We start from the raw sequence: 25,179 nt of genomic DNA, 5'->3' as shown, positions 1-25,179 counted from the left end.
ATAAAAGTCCGCCACAAGTATAAAATGAATTACTAAAAGAATTTTCCCCACTGCCCAGTGTTCTCAGGGATTATTTTATGTATACAATCTCACAAAATTGCCATACATGATGAAGATTATACAAATATATAATACTTTATGGTACAGTCAGTCACAAAAGTAGCTTATGTGAAGAGAAAATAAATGTTGGTAAGAACACAAATGTACAGGAATTTGAAGTTTTGAATCTGTTCCGGTATTTATGTAGGTGACTGTACATGGGCTATTTGTATAGAGTTAATAACTGCTTTTTCACAGGGTTTTATGCCAAATGATCCGGGAGCTTTCTGCCACGCCGCCTTTCTGCGTGCCGAACTACCATAAAATATTTGAGGACGCGTCGGTGAGTCTTTAATCTATATTATAATGCCTATTTTACAATTTATGTAAATGCTAACTTACTTTTATATTAAAGAGATAAATTATTAAATTTAATTATTTAATTATAATTAATAAATCCGACAAGGTGAAGGTAGAGGAAAAAAAGTGGCGATGGGTGCTAAATAGTTTTTTTTATAATAAACTAAATTTTGCTCGTTGTTTCGCTCGTTTTAAAGAGTTTTCCGGGACAAAAGGCAGCTTATAACCTTTCCAGGGTCTTAAACTATCTCCATACCAAATTTCATAAAAATCTGTTTAGTAGATTTTTAGAAAATCGATCACATACAGACAGACAGCTTTTAAGGTCTTTATTTTATAAAATATATAGATACCAGGCTAAAATTTTCCAGTAATATGTTACCTCCAACGTTCCCAAAAATACTTTTTCCATTTCAATTTCACTTTTATTTTGGATATTTATTAAGAGTTAATGTTAAGCATTTTCCAAACGACTAAATGGTATTTGGTCAGAGCTACTAAATGTACATACCGCACGCGGCTCACTGAAGAAAAATAAATACCATAAAATAAATATACATCTAAAGAGACTCGATTAAAAATAAAAAAAAAACTCTTATTCAAAATGTCACGGACGGGTAAATCACATGTTTTTATCTGTATTATCATTTGATTTATGTAAAAGGTTAAACTTTGAGTCGTAGAGATTTATAAGAAACTTGGTAGGAAAGGTTCTAGGTAGTTAAATAATTCAAAAGTCACACTCTCCTGCTCCTAAATAAATGGTAATAAATCGTGCACTATATATATTTACGATGCCTTACATTTTGTTAGGTTAGCATTTATTCGCTACGCATGCGTCCCAATTACTTCAATATAAGGCAAATTAATTTCATGTCACAACAAAGTTCATATTTAGCCATCACGGGCAAAGTTCATACATAGTCGTCAATTGCCGAGTTAACGTTCAGCCAACAAGGCTGCGCGCGCTGGCTTGTCATATCATTAATCTATCCAGTGTATCATCAAGTTCATTACATCAAAGTTTTGGTTAATACAAGTTTTATCAATATTTAGAGCATATGAATCATCACACAAATAGTGTATAATTGACCACGGAACCGTATAATCTATATTAGCTGTTTAATACAATAACTGTTAAATTTACTTGAAACTGATGCAATAGGCCTGACTGTTACATGCTACGGGTGTAATTTACGAAGCAATCATTTTTATTTAATAGAAATAATGTTGGAAATATTAACATTGGGCACTTGAATAGACTTGTGTCTGACATGTTACATGAATATAAATCTATTCTTTAATATTGTTGAAAAGTTTGTTAGTTTGGAGGCGCTAATCTCAGGAACTACTAAAACGATTTTGATTTTTATTCCCTACTAGGAAGCTACCCTATTCCTGAGTGCTACTTTTTATCCCGTGAAAATATTTATCCCGGAAAGACTTTTTCATGCGGGCGGAGCCGCAGGCAAAAGCTAGTGTCCTATATAACGACATCTTAAGCATTAGCTCCTCGCTACTTTATATCAACATATTCGTCTATTATATAAAATGGTGAATGGGAAATTTGGGTAAATAAACATGAAGTATTCTTGGATAAAAATGTAAATTACGTCTAAAGTTTTATAAGACATCGACAAATTCGAATTCCATCGCAAATACGGAAAGGATTTTCTATTGAGAAGATCACTAGAGCCTCTTTGGAGATAGATTTCAAAAATTAATTTCGTATTTTGATGTAATTTTGTACATGTTCAAACTTTATAAATTACGGAAAAATGAGTAAGAATTTTTTTAATTGAATTCTATATTTCTATATAGACGGGTAAAGAAAATAGCAAATTACTTCGCCTTATCACTTCGAATCATAGCGATTTAAATATTAATGTAATTTTGCTATATTTATTTATATATTTGATTTTCGAAAGCTAAAATTGCTTACGGACATATGTCTCGAGACCAAAATATAATATTTCATTTCATGCGCTGACAGAATTTTTGTAAATCAACATTTATAAGTAACGTGGAAGATATTAAAATTTTGAATGTCAAGAACATAATTGGGAACGATGTTTATGTTAAGTTCACCGGCCTTATGAAACGTCGTTGCGCCGTCCGGAAAGTTGGAAAACGTTGGGCAAACGCTGAGCCGAGTCCCTAACACTATATACACTCTGTGTACACGAATACCAACAAATACTCCGCGATGGCCATCTTCGGGGTATAAGGGACGGCTGCTTCCCATCCGAGGAGCGCCTCGCCACTACTGCAACTCCTGTGGGCCAGGTTCGGCATTGGTACTCATTTTATGACATCGAGCGGTGAAGCGCGGCGAGTTTCGGGGATTTGCCGGTAATGAGTCTTACCTGGAAACTTGGGAATATGGATTTCCACTTTTTCTGACGGGAAGTGTCTAGCTTTCGTCCGCAACAGCCCCTGCCTGGTGCGGCGCGTCTCTTGTTGTGTGTGTGTGCGTGTGTGTCGAGGATCTTGATCTGTTCTTTATGATTTTATATTAAGATAACATTACACAACATCAGCACATTAGTATATATAGGTCATTGCAACTTTTTAAAATGTTACAGAATCTTAAATATTTCTGCATAACATATATTGTTCATGTAATACTTCGGGAAGAGAGGAATCTTATAGCATTTAAGTGCACGGTGCTGTTAAAAGTAATGTTCCTTATAGCAGTTAATTACAAGTGCATTTTACATTTCGAAGTTATGTTATCTTATTTTTTATTGCGTTGAATGACGAGATTAGCTTATCGTTCGCCTGATGGTAAACGAAATGACCGCCCATAAATAGTAGAAACACCATCCAATACCTTGAATTACAATGCATTGTTGATATTCCACTGCGCTCGCCATGCTGAGGCATGAGATTTTGAGTCTTATTATGTCCAGTAGTATGTTTCGTATAAGTGGAAATCAGTAATATTTTATTTCATGTAAGGTTACCCGATATAAAATCATCCTTTTCATTGTGAACTTTCCGAATTATCTGTCTCACTACATTTCAATACGATTCATCTTAAGCTATCATCCGATACTATAAACAAGCCCACGGTTAAATATAAAACATTTTGCATACGTACGAGTATATTTATTTCTTATTATAAATAATCTGTTATATTTCAGTCTCCTTGTAATGCCAATCAATTATCCGTTACTGTCATGATGTCAAAGGATTCAATTACCTTATTAATTTTAAAAGAACACATGGCTGGATTTCTAAAACTTAAACGGGAATTACGCCTTTGTCACATTAAGTAACGTTACGGTCGTTAAAAGTGAAGATGACAAATTGGCGAACGGAAGCTTATACGTACTTGTTTTAATATTCTAACTTTTAATATTCTACGTACGGCTATCATTCATGATACAATAATATAAATAAACCTGATATTTTTTCATAGAGACCGAAAAATAATAAAATATGTAGATAAAATCTAGACATTAATATATTTCAATGAAGGAAGTTACATAATATTAATACCCATTATGTAATAAAACTGTTTAAAATTATTCTATTGAATACCAAATGAAGATGCGTTAACGAAACTAGAACTATTTATATCGACTTTGCTTCCAGTAAGGGCTTTGAATTTACTTATATATGGCATGTAGAATTTCGCTATCTACTGCGGCCGCCAGAAAAATATTTCCTGGACTAAATAGTACCACTGCATATTTTTTAGGTTAAAAAGAAGCCTAGCTTGCTAGTTTTATTATTGTACCAAAATTCTAATCCATTTATCCTGTGTATATTTCTTACTCTTTTGTTGATTTTTTTTAGAATGGCTGATAACTGTTATGTTCACATTCTGTTATTTCCTATTAGCTTCGATATTTTCGTGTTTCAAAACATGTTTTTCTTTTTTTTTTTATTCAAATAGCTTATTACAAATTAGACTTACATAAAAGCTTAAAATATACAAAAATAAATAAAATTACAGGAAATGATACAATGAAATTTTGATACAATGGATTGTATTATGCAATTTCCTACACGATCTTCCTGTGTCAATTGGATAAAAAAATTGGATAATATGATTTTTTAAACCCGTCTTGAATCTTGATTGAATAAGTACCTCACAAGTAGACGCCAGCCGGGTTATTCTATTCATCTTATAACTAGACCTTTTTAAAATTGATGGTATCTTTCCACATTAAAGGTAAAAAAAATAAGTTATATTATTTTAGAACGAAAACGATCGGCGTTGTTTGTAACTTGTTTATTGAAACTACAAAAAAATTATCGACTCTTGATAAACTTTGAATTTATATTTGTGTTTTAAAAAGCATAAAAAAACTGCTTTAGAAATATCTAACCGAGTCCTATTTTTTGACAGCGATATGGTCGTGCAATAAAAGCTGTAAAGTACACAAAATAAGTTGCATAAAAAATAATTGATTTGACTGACATGACATGACAATAAAATGATATTTGAATGACATGACAATAAAATTCTATACATTGGCTTTTAAGATTCATAGTAATTTCTTTAAGATTAACTAATTGGTGGTTACGGACTCGCCCGAGGAGCAGATCTTTGTGAAAAAGAAGAATATTCTTAGTCTCAATTATACTCTATCCACCTGTATAAACTACATGATTTTCGGAGAAGAGCGCTAACGATAAATATATATTTAAATATAGCTGATTTGTTATGTTCAGTTCTCTTCTTTAGTCATCCTCGTTCAATTACGTTTCTCTCAACGTTTTATTATTTGTGTAGATATTAAAGACAAAAAGATGTTTCTTTACAATAAGTACTGAAATAACATGATTGATGTCTTTCTTATACTGAATTTACGTATAATATAATATTTTTATGCTACAATTCCAACAAAATGTGAACAAGAATATTTTTTTCATTTTCATATTACAAAATATGTGAAATAGCCAGGCGGAGTAAAACGGCTTGTGAAGATGAAGGTGTCGGATGCATGTGTCGCTTTTTGAACACGAAGCTTCTTGCTCTATTATGGCTCGCTTTACTGTGAAAGAAAATCTTATAAGAAAAGTTTCTTCTTTGTCAATAAAATTCATTTGAACATCGAATCTGCAATATGCCCTCATGCTCTTTATCCTTTCAGGGCATATTGCAGACGCACCTAACGCACCCATTTTGCGGCATGTGTATTCTGTCCCATGATGTGATAAGGGCGACACTATCACCACAGACGGCACGAATTTGAGACTCCGGTGTGGTATTCATCAATATCACTTTACCTGCTCGAAATCTAGAGCTACGTACAAGCTCGTACCGAAATACCGCCAGGACTTACATACAACGTGATGAAGACGAATCAGTCTTAATCCTAGAGACGACACGTGCCCAGTGCGACATTGTTATTTGTAATCTTGAGCTCACAGAGACAGAGACACGATTATAAGTATTTTATTTTTACTTTCAAAGGCATGTACAAAAAATGTTCTTTACTCCGAGGCTCATTATTAGGCCGCACTACGGTTAACCGCGCGTGGTTTTAGCGTGTCATTTTCAAAGATATCAATCTCTTTGGATATCAATATAAGCGAATCGACTGGCAGTGTTATCCCGCGATTGATTTAACAACCGTAACTAGTTAAAAAGATATGCAGAATAAAAACACGTATAGTTTGTAAAATACAGAATCAGTAGGCATGCAATAATCACATATAGCGATTACTGGTCATGGATTTTTATTCAATGTTGGCTGAACCGTCATAAAAAGGACCCGTGTTACTGACTTCTTATAATAATTAAAAATTGTTCAGGATTTCCCATAAATCTCTATGTTTTTAACAAAAGAAACCTGTATGAAATATCTGGCTTGGTTTAGCCCCAGTATTAGCGAGGTTTAGTGTTTCTGTTTCCAATAATAAAGGAACAAAGCAAACTGTTCTCCCGAAGTCCTCCTTTTTTTAAATGCGCGTATCAACTAATAGAAACCGAAGGCGGTTTTTAATCATAAGGCGTGTAGGTTGAGCGGTTTTAAGGTAAGGAAAAATTACTATCTGCGGTAGAAAACTACGGCCTTAGCCTTAGCTTAAATAAAAATATTATGCTGTGATTTTTTTGTGACTGAGGAGGATGATCTGTATTTTATACGCATGAATGGTTTGTTTCATGCAGCGGTTTCATGGTTAATAACGTATTTAATAATTCAATTCATAAATAGTTTTATTTCAACTTATTAAATTTTGTATTTGCTACCAATTTAAGAGAAAATGGAATAGTTACAGGAACGGCATAATTAATGAATGAATTCCTCCTAGCCCAATTTCGGCCACGGCGGCCAATCTCAACGGAGATCAGCCAGGTACGCAGAAGATATTATAGTGCAAAAGTGTGTGCGCAATACATAGGTGCACTCTCTGTTCCTTCATTCTCACAGTTCGGTGAGACGGCGATCCGACATGACCGGAGAGGGATCAGGCGCAGGACCAACGGCTTTACGTGCTTTCCGAGGCACGGGGGTATCACACCGCCAACATCCTGACTCCGAGCTGCGACTGAGTATTTTTTAAGATGGAATAATCCAATTACAATTATTTTTGGCCCGACCCGGGATACGAACCCAGGACTGAGGTCCTGGGTTAGCGCGCAGCGCGGTAGCCGTACTTGTACAATGTATAATTACAACTACGCCACCGAGGCAGTCAAAATATAAACAGCATAATATTATGTTTGCAAGCTACCAGAATAATTATCAATTTACACAATGTGAATTTATCGTTCGCTTTAACGGTGAAGGAAAACATCGTGAGGAGACCTGCACATCTGAGAAGTTCTCTATAGGAATTTCAAAGGTGTGTGAAGTCTACCAATCCGCACTAGGCCATCGCGGTGGACTAAGGCCTAATCCCTCTCAGTAGTAGAGGAGGCCCGTGCTCAGCAGTGAGCAAAGTATATAATACAGGGCTGATATTATTATACAATGTGAAATCGATACCTTACACAATAGGTACTCATGTACGAGTACTTGTGCGCTTTTAAAGGAATTTTATAATTAAATAGGTCGTATCGTGAATATTGTGGCTCATTATCTTGGCTGAGCGTTTATTAAATAAATTTCCTTGATTGCTTCAGTGGCGTAGTTGTATTGGGTCGCGGTACGAGTACGACAATCGTGCTGACGTCCCAAGTCGGGCTAATATATTTTTTAATTAACTGGGTTTTTCTATTTTAATACTTACTTAGTGCGTCTAAAAACACGTAAGGCCATTGGTCGTGCGCTTGATATCTCATCGCCTGAATTGCCGTCTCATCGGACTATGAGAGTGAAATGAACAGAGAGTGCACATGTTTATTGCGCACACACTTCTGTACTATAACATCTCCTCCTCGGCGGCCGATCGCAACGGAGGTTGAGATTGGCCGCCTTGGCCGAAATTCGGCTAAGAGGGATTAATTTTTATAAACTAAATCCCTACTCAAAAGTAATTGTTGTTTAGTACTCATTAGTCAGAAGGTATAATTTTTGAGTATTACATATTTATAGTTAATACAAACGAAATTATATTAATTAGGTCAATGAAATTACAGAGCATTGTATGGTTTCTGTGCTTTACAAATTCGTAGCTCTTCGTTCTAGGAATACAAGGTTTCTACGTGAAATTTAGATACCTAAGTAACTGGTCAATGAATAAAAATTAACCTCCTCCTAGCCGAATTTCGACCACGGCGGCCAATCTCAACGAAGATCAGCCAGCTACGCAGGATATATTATAGTGCACAAGTATATGCGCAATACACAGCTGCACTCTCTGTTCCTTCACTCTCATAGTTCGGTGAGACGGCAATCTGACATTACCGGAGAGAGATCAGGCGCAGGACCAACGGCTTTACGTGCTTTCCGAGGCACGGGGTTATCACACCGCCAACTTCCTGACTCCGAGCTGCGACTGAGTAATTTTTAAGATGGAAAAACCCAGTCTCAATTATTTTGGCCCGACCCGGGATTCGAACCCAGGACCTCAGCGCGGCAGTCTAATTGTACCGTGTACAATTACAACTACGCCACCGAGGCAGTCAATGAATAAAAAAACAAGTAAATATTATAAGTACATATGTATTATTGATTTCCATTCATTTGTAGAAGTAGTATTTTAACTCGAAGAAAAGTTAATTATTTTAAAGTGTTAGGAAATATATTGTATAATAGTTGTGTAGCATTGTTTTAATGTTCGTAATGGCCTTTGTGTTCGGTTATATTTAAAAAGGAAAAAGTGTTTTTAGTTCTGTCAGTAGAGTCGGTATTGGTCCATTAATCAAATTTATAGAAATCTTACTCACTGCCAATTTATTTGAAACACGTAGCCCAATATGAATTTATTTAATAGTACGAAAACAAATATTACATCAAGGACGTTTGTTCAAAACAAACCTATTCAGTACTTAAATTTTATTGATAAAATTAAGTATAAACTGTCGAACTTTTGAATTCTCCTTAACTAGTTTTATTTATTGCAAATATGATTTAAATAGAGAGAAAGATATTTATTGAACACTACATAAGTAAAAGAAAAAAACACACATTTAACTATAGCTAGTGCAACAATAGACGGTCTTATTGCTAAGAGCGATCTCTTCCAGACAATCGTAGGATGAAATCTTTTTTACGGAGAAGTTGGACTGTTTTGTTTATTTTATTGCAAAGAAATATTTGTGAAAAATAAATAAAAAGATATAATTCTCTTTAAATTTTACGAGTTTGTTTTGATAAACAAGAATAGCGAACAAAGTTGATACGTTTGAATATCATGTTTATCGCTTCCAATTTATATTTCCCAGATATAACTTGTCCTCAGAAGATAATTTCAACGCCAACTACTGTGGTTTACGAAAAGTCCCGTTATTTATGTGACAGTCACATCAGTAAGTGGGCTGAATTAGAACAATATACTCCTTGCCCGTGAAATATGATATCATTATTTTTTACTAGAATATTTTTAAAAATAACGAAGAGTAGGTACACTAAGGATGTTTGTTACATTAATTAATATTGTATCTACGGCTGTGACGATGGATGGATAATTGACTTGGGTTTTGGGCCATTTAAAAGACTCAAATATCTTTTTTCAGATTATATAGTTGTTGTTTACATTTTTAAAACTTGTATAAAGGTATAATGCCATTAATTAGATCTAAATCTATGATTTAAGGTCGATATAGCATACGCATTGTTATATTTGATTGTCTTTTGTTTCAATTTCCTCTTGCACGTGCTGCATGCAACGAATAATTTAGCAAGTTCGATGTTTGTAATAAATCAGTACCAAAACCTTCAGTGTATCCAGAGTTGTTTGCTTCCGTTCGGATCACTTCAGAACAAATATTGGTTTGCAAACCAGAGATCTACACTCCATTTGGGATCTGAAGTTCTCGTTACTGCATTTTGTACGTAAGGTTATTATTTGAATTAAGTGTGTGCTAATATCTATTCTAATATGACAAATTTATAACACTAGTTAACCAATTTACGAACATAAATCATGTTATTATTCGGTAGTAAATAGGTCAAACGCGACGGTTAATGTCACGTCACGTAGCACGTGTTAACTGTACGATACATGGAAATAAAGTCAGCTCTCCCCTTTCAATGTATCCTCTTTTATTATGTAGCTTGTCAATTTGCATGGATGGGAAAACTTTGTTACAATATTAAAATAATGAGATTTTTAACACTGCGCCGTTGTAACAATTCATCCTGAGTAGGTAATGAACGTGTTTTCAATTTATTTATTGGTAATTTTTGTACATAAGATGCTGTCCTACTGCTAGGCATGCATCTCATCTACCACTGACAGGGTTCAGGCAGTTGCGTCACTCCACCACGGTTTGTTATTGGGTTAGGAGGTCCTGAATTGTCATCCCACGTTGGGCTATGCCTTATATGGGATTTTCAAATAAGATTTGACCAAAACGGGATCCCGTGAAGAGACTGATGTGGAGTCGGCATAGGCTAAGTCAAAACTTTTCTGAAATATGTCCTAAAAGTGTCTTGCGCCGACACAATGTAGGAGTAGTTTAGCAAGGCGTTCTTCTAATTGTAAACGTTTCCAGATCACTACCCCGCCGTTTACAGCTTAATTAAATAAAAAAATCTGGGTGTTGATCAATGATTAAGCATTATAATTTTTCTAATTTTGTCAAAAATGAAATAATAATCGTATTGTTTCTAGTGCTGTCCGCAAGGTGAGATAATATTTTGGTTTAATTCTTTGTTGAAATATTTGGCGACTAAATGAATATATAATACCTACAAAGTAAAAATCACAGTAATTTGTAACAAAATCCGAAAACATTATGGGATAATATTGAAACAGCAATATTGAATAATTCTCCAGAGCCACTAACCATTTTTCGCGACGAAAATGAGATTATAGATACCGCCCGGCCCATAGGGAAAGGCGGCCGGTTATGTTGGGTTCACCGGCCTCATGACCCAGCGATTGATTTTTTGGGAATGGTAACATCCGATCGACCTTCACGCTGGACAAAGTCAATAACTATAGGTAGGTATGATACATTCCACACCGTCATACCAACTAAAATTCCGCGTTGGGCCTGTATGGTACACACGGGACAGTTAGGAGCACAATGGTTATCCAGGACCTCCTATTCAAAGCATCCATGATGTTTACGCATATATATATCAACCGGAATGTCGCCGCACCATGGCCGGTCCGGCCGCTGGGAGAGGACAGGATGCACTCCTGCGATGATAAGAAAACCGGTATTGAGCTCTCCAGCCTGCGATACCACTCCCCTAAGTTCGCCCTACGAGGATACGCTTGGTTTCCACCATTATTGCTCCTTGAGGTCGATCTCTTTCCAAAACTGAATGCTTTCTCGTGTCGCGTAGAAAGTAGCAGAGCTTGGCATCCCATTTCTCAGGCCGCTTCTTATGATCGGGAAATATCCTCTGATTGGTCGCCGCGACACCATGCATTGTGGCTTACGCAGAAAAGCGACGCTTTAATTGTTCAGGCATCCAAACGGGAGAGCCATTAAAATGCCTTAGCTGAACATTAAGATGTTATGCTTTTAATATCAATGTAGGAATATTCAAGAAAGAAGATAAATGAAACAACTTTTTATGTAAAACTGATGCTGGTTGAACTGAATTTTAAATTATAAATTGTATTGTTATAATCTTTTCATAGCCCATGCAACGTATATGGATTACAGAGGCACGTTTCGACAATTATCATTCAAAATTTAAAATATTATTTCGGTATAAAACAATCAGTAATTGTTGCAGAACAACGCATTTCTCCTTTGTGTAATATTTTGGTCTCTACTTAAGCTGGTTGTTGTGAGATTTTAATGGACTTTAACCTCGTTAGTGGCACTACAACATTATAAGAATGGGCTACAAATACTATCTTTGAATATCAATTAGAAAATATTGGAAGGTGTATTTTTAGGGGCTTTATTTTGAGTTTTGTATGTCGTCTGTAAATATGTAGACTGTAGTAAGGTCAGTTTATTGGTTTTCGAACGTCAACATATGAAATGTCAACATACGAAAAAAAAATAGGTGATCATTTGTAATTCATATCGATCATTGAGATTATAGGCATAATATAACTTAAACATTAACATTTACAGACTGTAAAAATAAAGCGATTTAAATTATGTTATCCGAAATCTCTTTGATTCCCTGAATACTGAAGATCCAGAGTAGCGCAGTGCGGATGATTAGGACGGAGTGGTCTGAATTCGACTTTCCGCATGCATCAACTGATTCTTGACAATGAATATGTATTAGTTGCTATTAGTATTGCTATAAGGATTACCTATCTATGGTATTAGTATGATTTTGATGACTTATACAATTTTAGTATCGTATACAATAATTAAATAAATAAACCGTTAATACAATTTTTATCAACGAGTTTTTTGGTAGTCTTGATAAAGTAGATAAAAATGTCTGTGATTTGTCTTTGTCGTTATCTTGACTTACAATTTCGCTACCGTATACAAAATGAAGTACTTAATTATAGACTTTCCCTCCCTCACACCCACCATTACAACTCCTGTAAGCAGTGGCACGCATTTTATGTCACCGAGCGGTGAAGCTCGGCGAGTCTCAGGGAACACTAATTTGTCATTATCCCGCTACAAAATTAATCAAATAGAAAGTTAGGGAGGAGTTGGAAATATTAATTGTCCACTTACCTGCATAGTAAAAACTAGATAAGCCAGTTGTAAAGCAAGCACGTATAAAAATTAAAAGAAAAGTCCTATCACAGGAGCTGTTAGATTTGATTACAATAATAAGCATGGCAAAAATGAAATACATGTAAACAAATTTATGAACTAATTTTGCATTAGTGTTAAATAAGTGGACTGACTTGGCCATTCTCATTTTATTTACAAGAGCCGTGGCGGTTGCAATAAGTTGTGGTTTGAGTTTAAATGTCACTCGCAATATCCGCAAATTACTAAACGCCGCGATATCCGGAGTGTAGTTTGTAAGTATAATATGCTTATTGATAGTTGATGAATTTATAGTTGTTTCAACTAAATTGATTTGTTTAGCAATAGGTCAAAGTGCTTACGAACTATCTAGTTTACTTCTATATAAGAAATGAATACCTAACGCTAAAATCTTTTTTACTTTTTACTAATACTATAAATGTTAAGATGTTTTTTAGAGTTCTTTTAATATATTTTATATCGATAAATGCAATATTAATATTCTTCATAAAAAAGTCTATATGTCAGGTGACCACTGGAAATCAGCGTTATGCGGCGTACACCAGTACGCCGTAGTGTAAAATTATTCTTAAAAGTCGCCTACTTATCCTAGCCAACTTAGTAAACAGTAAACTGCTACATACATATAAATATTATTATCTTTCATTATATACATATATTTGTAACTGTGCCTAATGCTTTTCCTAATATAATTTTCTTCCTTTCTTTCTAAACAAATGGACACACTTTAGTAAAGATTACGTCCCAGACGCCAAATAACTATACTGTTACAAATATTCTGGTATTTTTTTTATCCATTAACTTATATTAAAGACATCGTACCGTGGCAACCATCTAAAATGTGTGCTGTAACTACCCGAACGCGTCCTAGGCTTAGTATAAGCTATACCATTTATTATTCGACAATATTTGCTGCAAAGGATTCAGAAGGCCAAAGAATATAGGGTATATTGTACGTGAGTAGTTTACGTAAATCGCTTCATGGTCCATCTGTAGACAAATGCTGCAAATCATGTATGGCTTAGATATACTTAAATTATTATCTCATCAAAAATGTACGACTGACATTATTTAAGTCACATACAGCGTTACTTACAAAAATTACACAAAGCTATGCTAACTACAAATTTAGTCGATCAGCTGTGTCAAAACCGTTTTTTGACAGCTATTTAAGCAATTTTTAACCACCTCTTAACGCTAAAACAAGAGTATAAGTGTATTTATGTAAGATGGGGACAAATCGAGTAGGAAACCGGTTACTTAATGATTCGACTTTGTACTCATACAATTTGTACAATTGTGATTTCTTTACCTATAATGGGAGAGTAATATCAGGAGGATGAAAGGGGTTTGACCTTAGTATTTAACCATAGGCATTTAAGGAAAGAATTTGTTAATAATTATAATATTTTGGAATACCAACCAAACAGCCAACCATGAGTCAACCTTCACCTTTTTATTGAATAAAGAATATTACACAACGCACAATAAGTATTAACGAATATAAAGTTAAGGTGGTTAGCAGTAATGCTTGAATTATTGTAAACATTGGAATTTTGCAGGACTTTATATCAGGCAGTGGGTACGTCAAACGACTGTACCCTGCACCTGATGTTAAGTGGTGTGTCGTTCAAAAAGAGTATCAATTGATTGTATATGGAATAACAAAATAATAATTCTAGATCTAATCCTCAGGTACCAATAGAAGCAGCGCATTTATACGACGCTGTTATTCTGTGGGCTCGTGCGGCCACGGCTGCTATGCGGGCCGGACTGCCGCCTACTGATGGCGCCACACTTATAAAGCTACTAAGACCAACCACTTACAGATCTGTGCAGGGATTTGACGTAAGTATTATTAAAATATTCAACGTCGCGTCGAATCTCAAAGTTTCACACATCGTCAAGCTCAAGTAGAAATGGGTAGAACACCAAGTTAGACGGAATGGGGACAGAAGGGCTAAAGAAATTACCGAATAGTACCCGAGAAACGTTTATAAGTTTAAAGGCAGGCCACTAGGTGCAATAGTCTAATGACATCACGAGGTATGTCGGCAATTACACGGACAGTATCCTATATCCTGCAATGGATGAATATGGGCTGATTAGATTCTTTATTTTTATTTAAACAGATTTATAAGAACTCAGCTTTAAAAAGCATTTCACAGAGAGCCAGTAAAAATTTCACGTTTATGAGGAAATATAACTCTAGTTACCGTCATTGTATTATTTAACGTCAAATTCTTAGAATAATTATTATTAGGATACATCTAATTACCTTAGAAACACTTTCGGCCTTTTCTTAACGGCATATAACTTCGTAATGTTTTGTTTTCGTGACACAATAATATGCTCTCTTTAAACATGTAACATATTTATTATCCTAGGTCAATATGGACACCGCTGGAGACGCCGAGGGTAACTTCACCGTCATAGGTTTAGTGACGGACTCTCACACACCTAGTGGATGGAGCGCCGCGCCAGTCGCCACGTTCAGATATCTTAATTCCACTGATTTGCTACCAGTGAGTCAATATTCAAGTAGAATTTAATAGGTAGAGGTAACTTACTCCAATGTGGGCTCAAAGAAATATAGATTTACAAGCATGGTGGGGAAACGATTTGATCAAGTTTTTACGATCAGACATTTTATCACCATCATCATCTTCAGCGTTAAAAAGTCCACTGATGAACATAGGCTTTCTTAAGGAAGAAAACACAGACGATAAAAAAAAATAAAGGATAGCAAATTTAGTTCTTATTATAGAAAAAAAGACTAGGTGTTGCTTAGGGTTTTTACAACGTGAAAAGCCATTCTCATTACAAAAAATGGTGATATAATTTTGAACAGAGATAGTATATTTTGGTTCATCACTACTTATTACTACTATATCTATTAATATCATTTAAATAATATGTTATATCATTTATGTTTGGTTATTCCACATTTGAATAAAGTAGAACTGTATGCTTATTAAATCAGCAAACTTTAATTTAATTATGCACATGTACTACATCGACAAGAACACCGATGCATAGGGAAAAGTAACACACGACATCGCATCCGGTGACAAACTTAAGAACCATAGACTGTAACGTAGCCAGTGTTAAATTTTCCATTTTATACTTTTCTAATAATTTAATTAACTATTTCACATAAATAGGAGTAATAGCGAATAACAATTCACGCAGCGTCTGTAGGCAAAGGAAAATCGTGCAAGGTAGGACACCTGATTGTTTGGGATCCCTTAAGATAAATATCCACAATGCGAGAGTTGCCTACGTACCGCGATTTTAAAGGAAATAAAGAAGGACATTTGGGATCTCCGGTAATCTAATTCACTACCTACTCCTGCAATTTGTAAGGGCATGGCTAAAGCCTTAATAACAGATTAATTTAAGAAGGTATGCATACCTGAGTCTCTCTCTCAATGACTGAGAGTTTTATTTTGAACCTGTACTAGTATTTAAATCTAGGCGTAGATAACGATTCTTAATATTATTCTGAATTGCGTCTTAAGATTGTAAGCCTTATTAAGTGAGATTAATGTGCGTCTTTACATTTCGTAGCTTCGGGATAAAACGTTAAAATTTAGGTATAAATCTACATATAATTTTTCAAGGCCTTTATATTTTCTTAATGAATCGAGGAGGTTAATTTTTTAATAAATAATATAATTGAGAGTAAATTTTACCGATTTTACCATATCGATGGATTTTGTTTAATAACACGAAAATAATATAGTTTCCATAACTGATTCCATATTTAAAAGGAAATTGTCCACAGGAATTAATTGGCGCCAACACTATATCCTGGATAGGAGGGAAACCTCCAGCCGCCGAGCCTGCGTGCGGTTTCGACGGGGTAAAGTGTTCCTTACCACATGATCCTGGAGTACTGTCCGCCATTTGCGCAGTTACCGCTGCGGCCATACTCGCTGTGGCTCTTCTGGTCCGGCACTATAGATACGAGCAAAAACTGGCGTCAGTATTATGGAGGATCGAGGCTAAAGATTTGACATTCATAACAGCGTTGAACGGAATCAACTGTGATAAGGTACGTTATATAATAATTAACCGGCTATTGCTATAGAGATTAATAGGAGGAGGTTATCTATTCGACGTTTATTTGATATGTCACTTGGTCATTTATGAATCGATTTGGAAAATTATTTTGTTTTTTTAAAGAATAAGTATACCTTCAGATTGTTCCCATACATATTTTTTTATGAGTCTGTTTCGTGTATTCTTATATGCATATGCAGACGGCGTGTTTTGTATGCGCTGACGACGCGTTAAAGATGCAATTAACACGTGCATAAAATAATACAGTCGGGAATGTATAATTTTATACGCAAATGTTCACGGTGAAAATGCTTTTCATCATCAAAGCGAATTAAATACGTCGTCCTCATATTGGCCTTAATTAAAGACAAAAAAATAGAACTTAGATTATATGAAAGAAAAGTGGTACCTTTAACCTTACAGTGGCCGATTTCTGCCGGGTTACCTTTCGTAATTTATGTAAAATCTAATTATCATTAGAACGATTTATGCATATTAGTATGTATATGTTGTGTTGGGTTCGCTTTCGGAAAATTTCGTCCTTCGCCACTTGTACCTTAACAAGCATTTTTTTCAAGGACTACTCCTATTTAATGATATAATTCAAATTTATACAGAACACGTTGTTTTTATTCTTAATTGTCCAAATATTTGATGAACGCGTGAGTTCAATGCCATTCGCAAACAACAGTGTTAAGTGTTAAGACAATATTCTATCTGAAAAGATAAAGTAACAAAACGTGCTGAAAAGCAATTTTAATATTCAACTACGCATCAAATCGTCTAATATTTATTAAAAGTCTTGTATAAATTTTGTTGTTTACTTGTTTTATGTTAATGAGGGTCACAACATTACAGAGATAGGCGATGGCGGGATTTTCCAGGCAACGTAATTTTATATTCGCATGTATATGCTATGGCGTACTTGAAAGTTAAATTATTTGTAAAATTGAGTTGTGTTTTGCCAATTGTTTTATGAAGGATGAAATTGGGTACCTCTGTTTTCCATATTCACCATGTTTTAGTTTTAGCTTTACCAACGATTATTTCGTCATGTTGGTAATATTAACTGTTTACAATTTGAGATTCCTATGGTACGTTATTAAGTGTAAAAATAGAAAAAATAAATTTTCTAGTCAACAATTACTACCGGTTTATGTCAAGTCTTTAAACCGATTATTTCATAACATAATATTAGCTATTTAATATTACAGGATTTTATAAGTAATTCTTTCTGGCATGGAAATAAATTAAGTTCAGAGCCAAGACGAACGTGTTTACGTACAAACTCTTGTATACATATTCAGACGCTTTTCTTATTATACCTTTGAAAATATATTATAAATACCGTGATTTATAACATATTATCTTGGCCCATATGGGGAAGAGTTTACGATCTATACCCAACATCATTCTCTCCCTTGGCTCTCTATGTAAACGTAAAATCATATTACATTCCCGTCACGTATTCTCGCTTTTAGTATAAACAAGTTGAAACATGTTTTCGTTCCACATTACCGCTTCGCTGGGACTAAAGTCTTAAAGTAATAACCAGGTTTGCTTTATGCGGCATCCATTATAATTGCTTCGGTCGCGTAGTTGTATTGCGTGTGCAGAACGACAGCGCTCATAGGTCCCAGTGGGCAAAGTGGTGTTGGCTTTTTCTCCTCAGTATGGAAACGAAATTTTGTGCCAGATATGGTGATAGGCTCGCCTCCTATCACATCAAAGGACGGAAAATACATGGCGAAAAGTAGGTGCCCTGGTTGTACCTTTGCCTACACCTTCAGACGACGTGACGTGTGTTTGTTTTTGACAGTCATTATTAAATTTGTATAATCTATTTTTGTTTTATATTCGTTTGATAAAATTGTATAATTCACTGAACCAATGAAAGAAACTTAACTTGTTTGGCAAGTATAAATTCTTATTACTTATTCCATTCTTACTAATGTTTCATTTAATTCAATTCAGTACAATAATACGTTGTTTCAACAAAATTGTTATGACTACGACGATTTCTCCTGAGGGTATTTGTAAAATGTCTTCTATACGTTTGGTTCTTTTTAAAATTCCTAACTTTTTATGTCAAATTACCATCTGTCCCATGCTGTTTACGCCGACAAAAGAGTGACATTATATGCATGTCTTAGATAAAGGCGTCTATTAAATAGACAGCTATATCTAGAATGCTCATGCAGAATCATGTTAGAAAAAAATATACCTATGTTTATTCTTATAGTTATGTATAAACTATCGCTGTGAAAATTTGTGTATTTCGTAGTCAACTATAAATGCAAATGAAATAATATTAGTATTTTTTCTGTGTGAGCCTGTAAACAATCAGAACATTGTAAATAGATGTAAATGTTACACAACACGGAGATAGCAGACTCTTCTTCATATTGTCGTCAACATCTTTGTTATCACAGTTTTCACTAATTAGTCTTTGATATTGAACTTACCACGCAAATATTTGCTTCCACTTTCCAATTATTTCACTTCAGCGAACAATCTAAATCTATTCATTTGTTTTACTAATACGACATGCTTAAATTCTAATTGTTCTAGAATATGATCGAACAATTTTACTCTAATACAGCTTAATTAGATATAATTAATTCTTCTTAAAATAAAGGAGATTAAAAGCTATTACATTTTGGCTAGGTCATTTATAACCAACATAATAATTCTCGTCTTTCCATAGGGGAGTCGTGCGAGCTAATTTCCGAAAACCAGACATAAATATTCTCATTGAAGCTCTGATATAGTATTTCAATCCTTATTATTACTTTAACTATGGTGGATTTGCCATCATTGCCTAAGAGCTTGTTTATTATTTTTGTGATGTATAAAATGTTTCTGTTGGGATAAGGCGGTGAAAGCAAACGTCTTCACTCTATGACAACTGTTTATTGAATAACAATTTAGCTGTCACTCGACAGCTTTTATACTTTTCTGGGGAATGAAATATCAATCCTGTTGAGGGTGTTTTTGTATCTACCTTCAAGAGTTTCCCATTGTTGCAATAAATGGTAACCATCATTTATGGTAGTAGACCAATGTATATAGAAAGTACTCAATAGTAACTTTATAATTAATTTATTTGATGAGCAGCTTACTTAAATGCCGCCGAACTTGCGCTGTTGAAGAAAAGATAAAACAAAATAAGAGCGTGGAAGGTGTATGAACTTTTGTATGTACTTTGCTGTGCTCCGAGAAAAAATATTTTTTTATAATATTCGTTTTCGACAGCCTATATTTGTGTTATTTTTCGATTCAGGTGAATCTATTTACCTTACGTCGTATGCAGACCATCGCTTTTCGCTAATTGAAGAGATTTCTATCTCGCTAGTGATTGAACTAGCTCTATTATACCTAACCATCAACGCACGTGTTCCATTCTCTTCTACCTTTAAATTGTTCTCACGTAATATGAGTACGTCTCGATATAGCTACGGTAAAATGTTTAAGATTTTAGCTTCAATTTGATTTTGAGCCGTCTTTTATAAAGTCCTACGTTTTCGATTGCCTGCTTAATGCTTAAATTATAAATCGTACCTGTTTAACATGCCAGTTGTCTACGGCGTAGTACCGTCTACGTAGTAGCCTTTGCTACAATATATAATAAAACATGTGTAATAAAATACATTATCGTAGTATTCCGGTTTAAGGAATATGTGATATTTTATGCCATTGTAGTTTGAGCATTGTGAGATTTATATATGAATTATTTTGTAGTACTGCGATTGTATAAAAATTACTACAATTTGGCACTATTAAAAGAATCAACCTACCTTGTGATATTGATATTACAGTATTCTTAAAATTATGTTTTTGCTTGGCGGGATTATTGTAATTAAAAAGTCGTACAAAATACGAATACACATCACGCGTTTATCCTCGAAGGGGTAGGCAGAGGTGAAACCAGGGTACCTACTTTATAATTGTATTATAAATGCCGTATAAAGTTGTTTAATTAATTCCCCATTTCATTATTTTATGGGTGTCTACTGTATGGTCCCGGGGGTGCTTTTCTGTAATTAAAGTTTTTTAAATATTCCTGCTACAGAGTAACTTATTATTTTAAATAAAATATTAAGAAACATCTTTCAGTAAAATATACCGACATTGGCACAAAATTGCTTCAATATACTCGCTTATATTGATATATGTAAGTGTAAAATATCATATAGAACATAGGGAAGATTATTGTATGGTTATGTTTTTTTGAATATATGTTATTGTAATAAAAATTTTGTTAAGTTACTATTTTTATCTATTTTTGACGTCGTACCTTTCAAAGCGACAGATAATGTGACGTAACAATCCAATCTGACTACTGTTTGTAGTGTAAACAAACAAAAATCTTTTGAACTTGTTAACATTATGTGGATCAAGACCGCGAAATGTAATTTTTTATCTCAGTGAAAGTTAACGATATTAAATATTAGTGTACTTGAGCTGGTGATCAGAAATCCATAATAAAACCACTTTCAAGAAAAGCAATGATACTATCAGATTTCTTGTGGTTCCTTATGATCATCAACATTATCAGCCTCCTGTAAGTCTACTGCTTGACGTAGGCCTATCCCAAAATCTGCCATGGAGCCCGGTCTTCGGCTCTGCTTCAACTGCTGCCAACCATTTCGCGTGTATCACTCCATCTAGCACCATATAATATTTTATACCACAGGACAAAAATATGTAACAGTATTTTCACTTTAACTTATATGTAAGTATCGAATCGTTGGTAATCATGAGAGACACGTATGTACGTCGCTTCGAAAGCTTATTTTTAGGCAAAATTAGAATAGGATTATTATTATAAGATACGTCCTTCAGTTGTACCGCAGAATACAGCATAGTACTAAGTTATTTATAGTATAGTATTATAACCATATTTTATGATATAATTTGCAAAGGTAAATTGATCAACGGCCTGAATTTCGATATTAAGATAAACCCTAAACAAAAATAGTGTCACTACAGTATAATACCATATCTGCTGATAAAAAATGAAACTTTTAATATCTAATATATTCAGTAAAGTGAAATAAATATATAACCAGTATATAATTTTCTGTTTTTCTTAATTATATTCAGCTGGAATTCTATCCGCAGCTCTTATTTATGAAATTCTCTGAAATACACATTTGTTTATAATGTCTTTGATGTCGGGTAATTTTCTCAATAAATAAATTCTCAATAAATATTAATTGGAACAACAACTTTGCCAAATATTTTACAAGTAATAAAAAGTACTGTTGATTTAATGCTCCAAGGACTATAAATATATAAACTCCATACATTGGGTCGTAATTCAAAAAATATGATTTTAAAAGGGACTCGTTTTAATGCATATTGGAACGCTATCGCCATATAGGGTATAAATTCGAAACGCTTTGCCCAATCCGGGAATTACAACTGAGATTTCAGAGGAATAGTGGGCGTATCGCGCACCCAATAGAACTACGCTACCGAGACTACACTAAAAGATCTTATAATATTCTTTTTTTGTAGATTGGTTTACCACAAGAAATGGAGACGCGTCGGGCACACACCACAATAGCTTTGTACAAGGGCAGCATCGTCGCAATCAAAAGCTTGCAAAAGAAGAGTATTGATATCACAAGAAACATCAAAAAGGAGTTGAAACAGGTATTATTGTATTTTTTAAACTTCACAGTAAAATAGATTTAGCGTCTATTATAAAAACCTTTGACAAAAAGACAATAAATTTCAAAGGGTACTTCTGAAATACCTACCATGTTACATCTACGTCTTTTGTAAAGGAATAAAACTACCTACTTATTAATAAAAATGGATAAAGATTAATCCCTTAATCATGCGCTTGTGGCCTCTAAAGTAACGTCGTTTATAGTTTCTAAAATAGGTACCAGCAACAGCGACTGCTCAGGAGTCAAGTGCCGGTGTCAAGTTAACAAAACATTTTAAACTAGTGCGCCGTCAATCGTCGACTATACCTTGTGATAGTGTGAAAAGATTAGTATATTATACTAGTTCTCCTCACCCCTTCATCTATATGGACAGACTATGCTCCGTCATTTTTATGCTATATAGTAATATAGAATTGTACACTGCTCTATAAAATCTACTTATGCTAAATCCAACTCGCTAAAAAGGGGTGCCTCTTTACATTTTAACAGATTAACCTATTTCATGTGGTCCTGTTATAAAGCGTCAAAATTGATTTTTTTATCATAATGGCGAATATAATATATTCATATTATAAGATCGATATTCGATATTCATCATAAAACATCGATAGATAATAAAAAAAACAATTAAGACTTAGAAACATAGTGATGGCGACGAATAATTATACTTCTTAATGGCAAATGATTGACTTTCAACAGCTTGTAAGTACTCATTTGTCTTATTATCGCGCATACTTTTTAATTAACGAATTAGTTCTTTGTAATGTTATGGAATGACAACTCCAATGGCGAAAAAAGTCTAATTTCATATACCTATAATTCAAAAATATCAACAAACGTCTACTCAAACGATTGAGCAGTCAACCGATAAATACAAAAGCGCCGAATAAAGCGATCAAATAATAGTATTTTGTATGAAACAAAATATTGTATTAACGTCGTATTTATATTTGGAATCGGATTGAAAAAATGAAAGAAATAATATTATATGTTCAATACCTAAAACTCCAACCCAATCCTAATTACATGTGAAATATGCAGACCATAGAGTTAAGGCGTATTGCCTACAGCTCGCCGCCTATTAGGGGCATTATAGGACGAAAATTATACGGTGAAAAGTGGGTGCACTAGTTGCGCCCTGTCACCCTACCTACCCGCTTTTGTGATAAAAGGCGCATAAAAAGTATGTGTGTGTCAAAACATAATAATATAAGCCATTGTTTTTATTCATAGATTCGGGAGCTTCGTCATGAGAATCTAGTGGCTTTCGTGGGCGTGTGCGTGGAGGCTGGCTCCGCGTGTATCGTATCGGCTTACTGCTCTCGAGGATCGCTGGCTAGGGTGTTGGCAGACCGTGATCTGCACTTGGATGATATGTTCGTGGCAAGCCTCGTGGCCGACTTGCTCCGAGGCTTGATTTACTTACACGATTCCACGTTGGTCTCGCATGGGAATCTGACGTCTAGCAACTGTCTGGTGGATAGTCGCTGGGTCCTGCAGATCGCTGATTACGGATTACATACATTAAAAAGTAAGTATTTCATTTTTCATTGAATCAGCTAAGTTTTATTGCATCGACTGAAATATCATATGGAATGCGACGAAAACTAATTCCTTGCAAGCCTTTTTTATCTGATACTTAAATACCTATTTTTAATGTTGTTTAGTTTGTTAGCAAAAAGAAATACTATATTGTTATCGTAAAATAAGATATTTTTATCTACTAACATATTCAAGTTATATTTGCCTTTTTATTTCAAGAAATAGTAAAAACAACAAGACCTATAAAACTGATTCATTGTTCTTTAGAATCCTAACTTGTTTTTCCTGTCATAAGATGCCGGCTCATAAATAATAACAGAGTTAAAATAACTAACTTAAGAAATTCTTGGAAAAATGTTAGTCCAGCGATGTCACTTGATATCTTTGCTCTTTTATTATAATAGACATCTCGCTTCATCCTAAAAGCAAAATGAAATGGGCGCTAAAATTAAGTCCATAATCTTTAGAGAGCGCAAAAATAAAATGTAAACAACTAACTTACTTAAACTACTTTTCTATATTGTGTTGTTGAAACTCACAGTTCTGAACAAAAGTATTATTATTAGGTCGTCTGTGTTGTAGGGTTGCCAATTGTTGAAAAAAATATTCCTATAGTAAACAAAAATACTATATTTTCAACACCATATCCTAATAAACAAATTATCATTTTTAAAATATATGCATGCGCATTTACATTCACTTATAACTTATGAGTTAGCGTGTATCCTAACACGTCACTCTTAATAATTTTTATAGAAATAAATATGATTAACACTGAATTTTTGCTTTTTCCATAAAATACTATAATTTTTAAGTGTACTTATTTTAGAGCTTATTTTGAAAAATACTATATTTGACCGAAGAAGTATAGGCAACCATAGTTGTAGGTATTCTTTGCCAACGTACATTTAATTTTTTCCTGTCCACAACATGCTAAAATAGGCACATTTTTTTTTCAATATTCGCACACGGAAAAATAATATTTCATCATAAATAATTACAAGGAATAAATACTTATAAATTTTCAACTTTCCATAACAGTATGAAGGAACCAAATATGGACAGATTTGGCGATTACATTACATGCAATGATTTTTCTCAGGTTATTAAATAATCAATAAATAAATTAAAAAACTTTCACTTATGATCATGAGTGGCCAGGCAGTCGTAAGTATTATGAAATATAAAGGACTATGGACACGCACGGCTTCACACGGGCAGCACTTATTAATTATCCAAAGCCAGATGTTTTTTGGTGGGTGGACA

The 25,179-nt window shown here is 34.2% G+C and overlaps 1 protein-coding gene across 2 annotated transcripts in view; it reads left to right on the top strand.

Moving 5' to 3' along the window:
* The window catches only part of LOC115441557 (guanylate cyclase 32E), a 74,969-nt gene that overhangs the window by 36,202 nt on the left and 13,588 nt on the right, over positions 1 to 25,179 (top strand). For both annotated transcript variants that reach the window (XR_005112254.1, XM_037437990.1), the window contains 6 exons: positions 298 to 382; positions 14,321 to 14,473; positions 15,013 to 15,150; positions 16,413 to 16,682; positions 22,214 to 22,351; positions 23,605 to 23,902. Coding sequence is in view for 1 of the 2 variants with exons in the window: in XM_037437990.1 (XP_037293887.1) it covers positions 298 to 382; positions 14,321 to 14,473; positions 15,013 to 15,150; positions 16,413 to 16,682; positions 22,214 to 22,351; positions 23,605 to 23,902 (1,082 nt within the window). In the remaining variant the exon portion in view is untranslated. The remainder of the gene's footprint in view (positions 1 to 297; positions 383 to 14,320; positions 14,474 to 15,012; positions 15,151 to 16,412; positions 16,683 to 22,213; positions 22,352 to 23,604; positions 23,903 to 25,179) is intronic.

Source organism: Manduca sexta, chromosome 12 (genome assembly GCF_014839805.1).
Source record: "Manduca sexta isolate Smith_Timp_Sample1 chromosome 12, JHU_Msex_v1.0, whole genome shotgun sequence".
Lineage (NCBI taxonomy): Eukaryota > Metazoa > Arthropoda > Insecta > Lepidoptera > Sphingidae > Manduca > Manduca sexta.
This window is presented reverse-complemented; position numbering and strand designations above follow the sequence as displayed.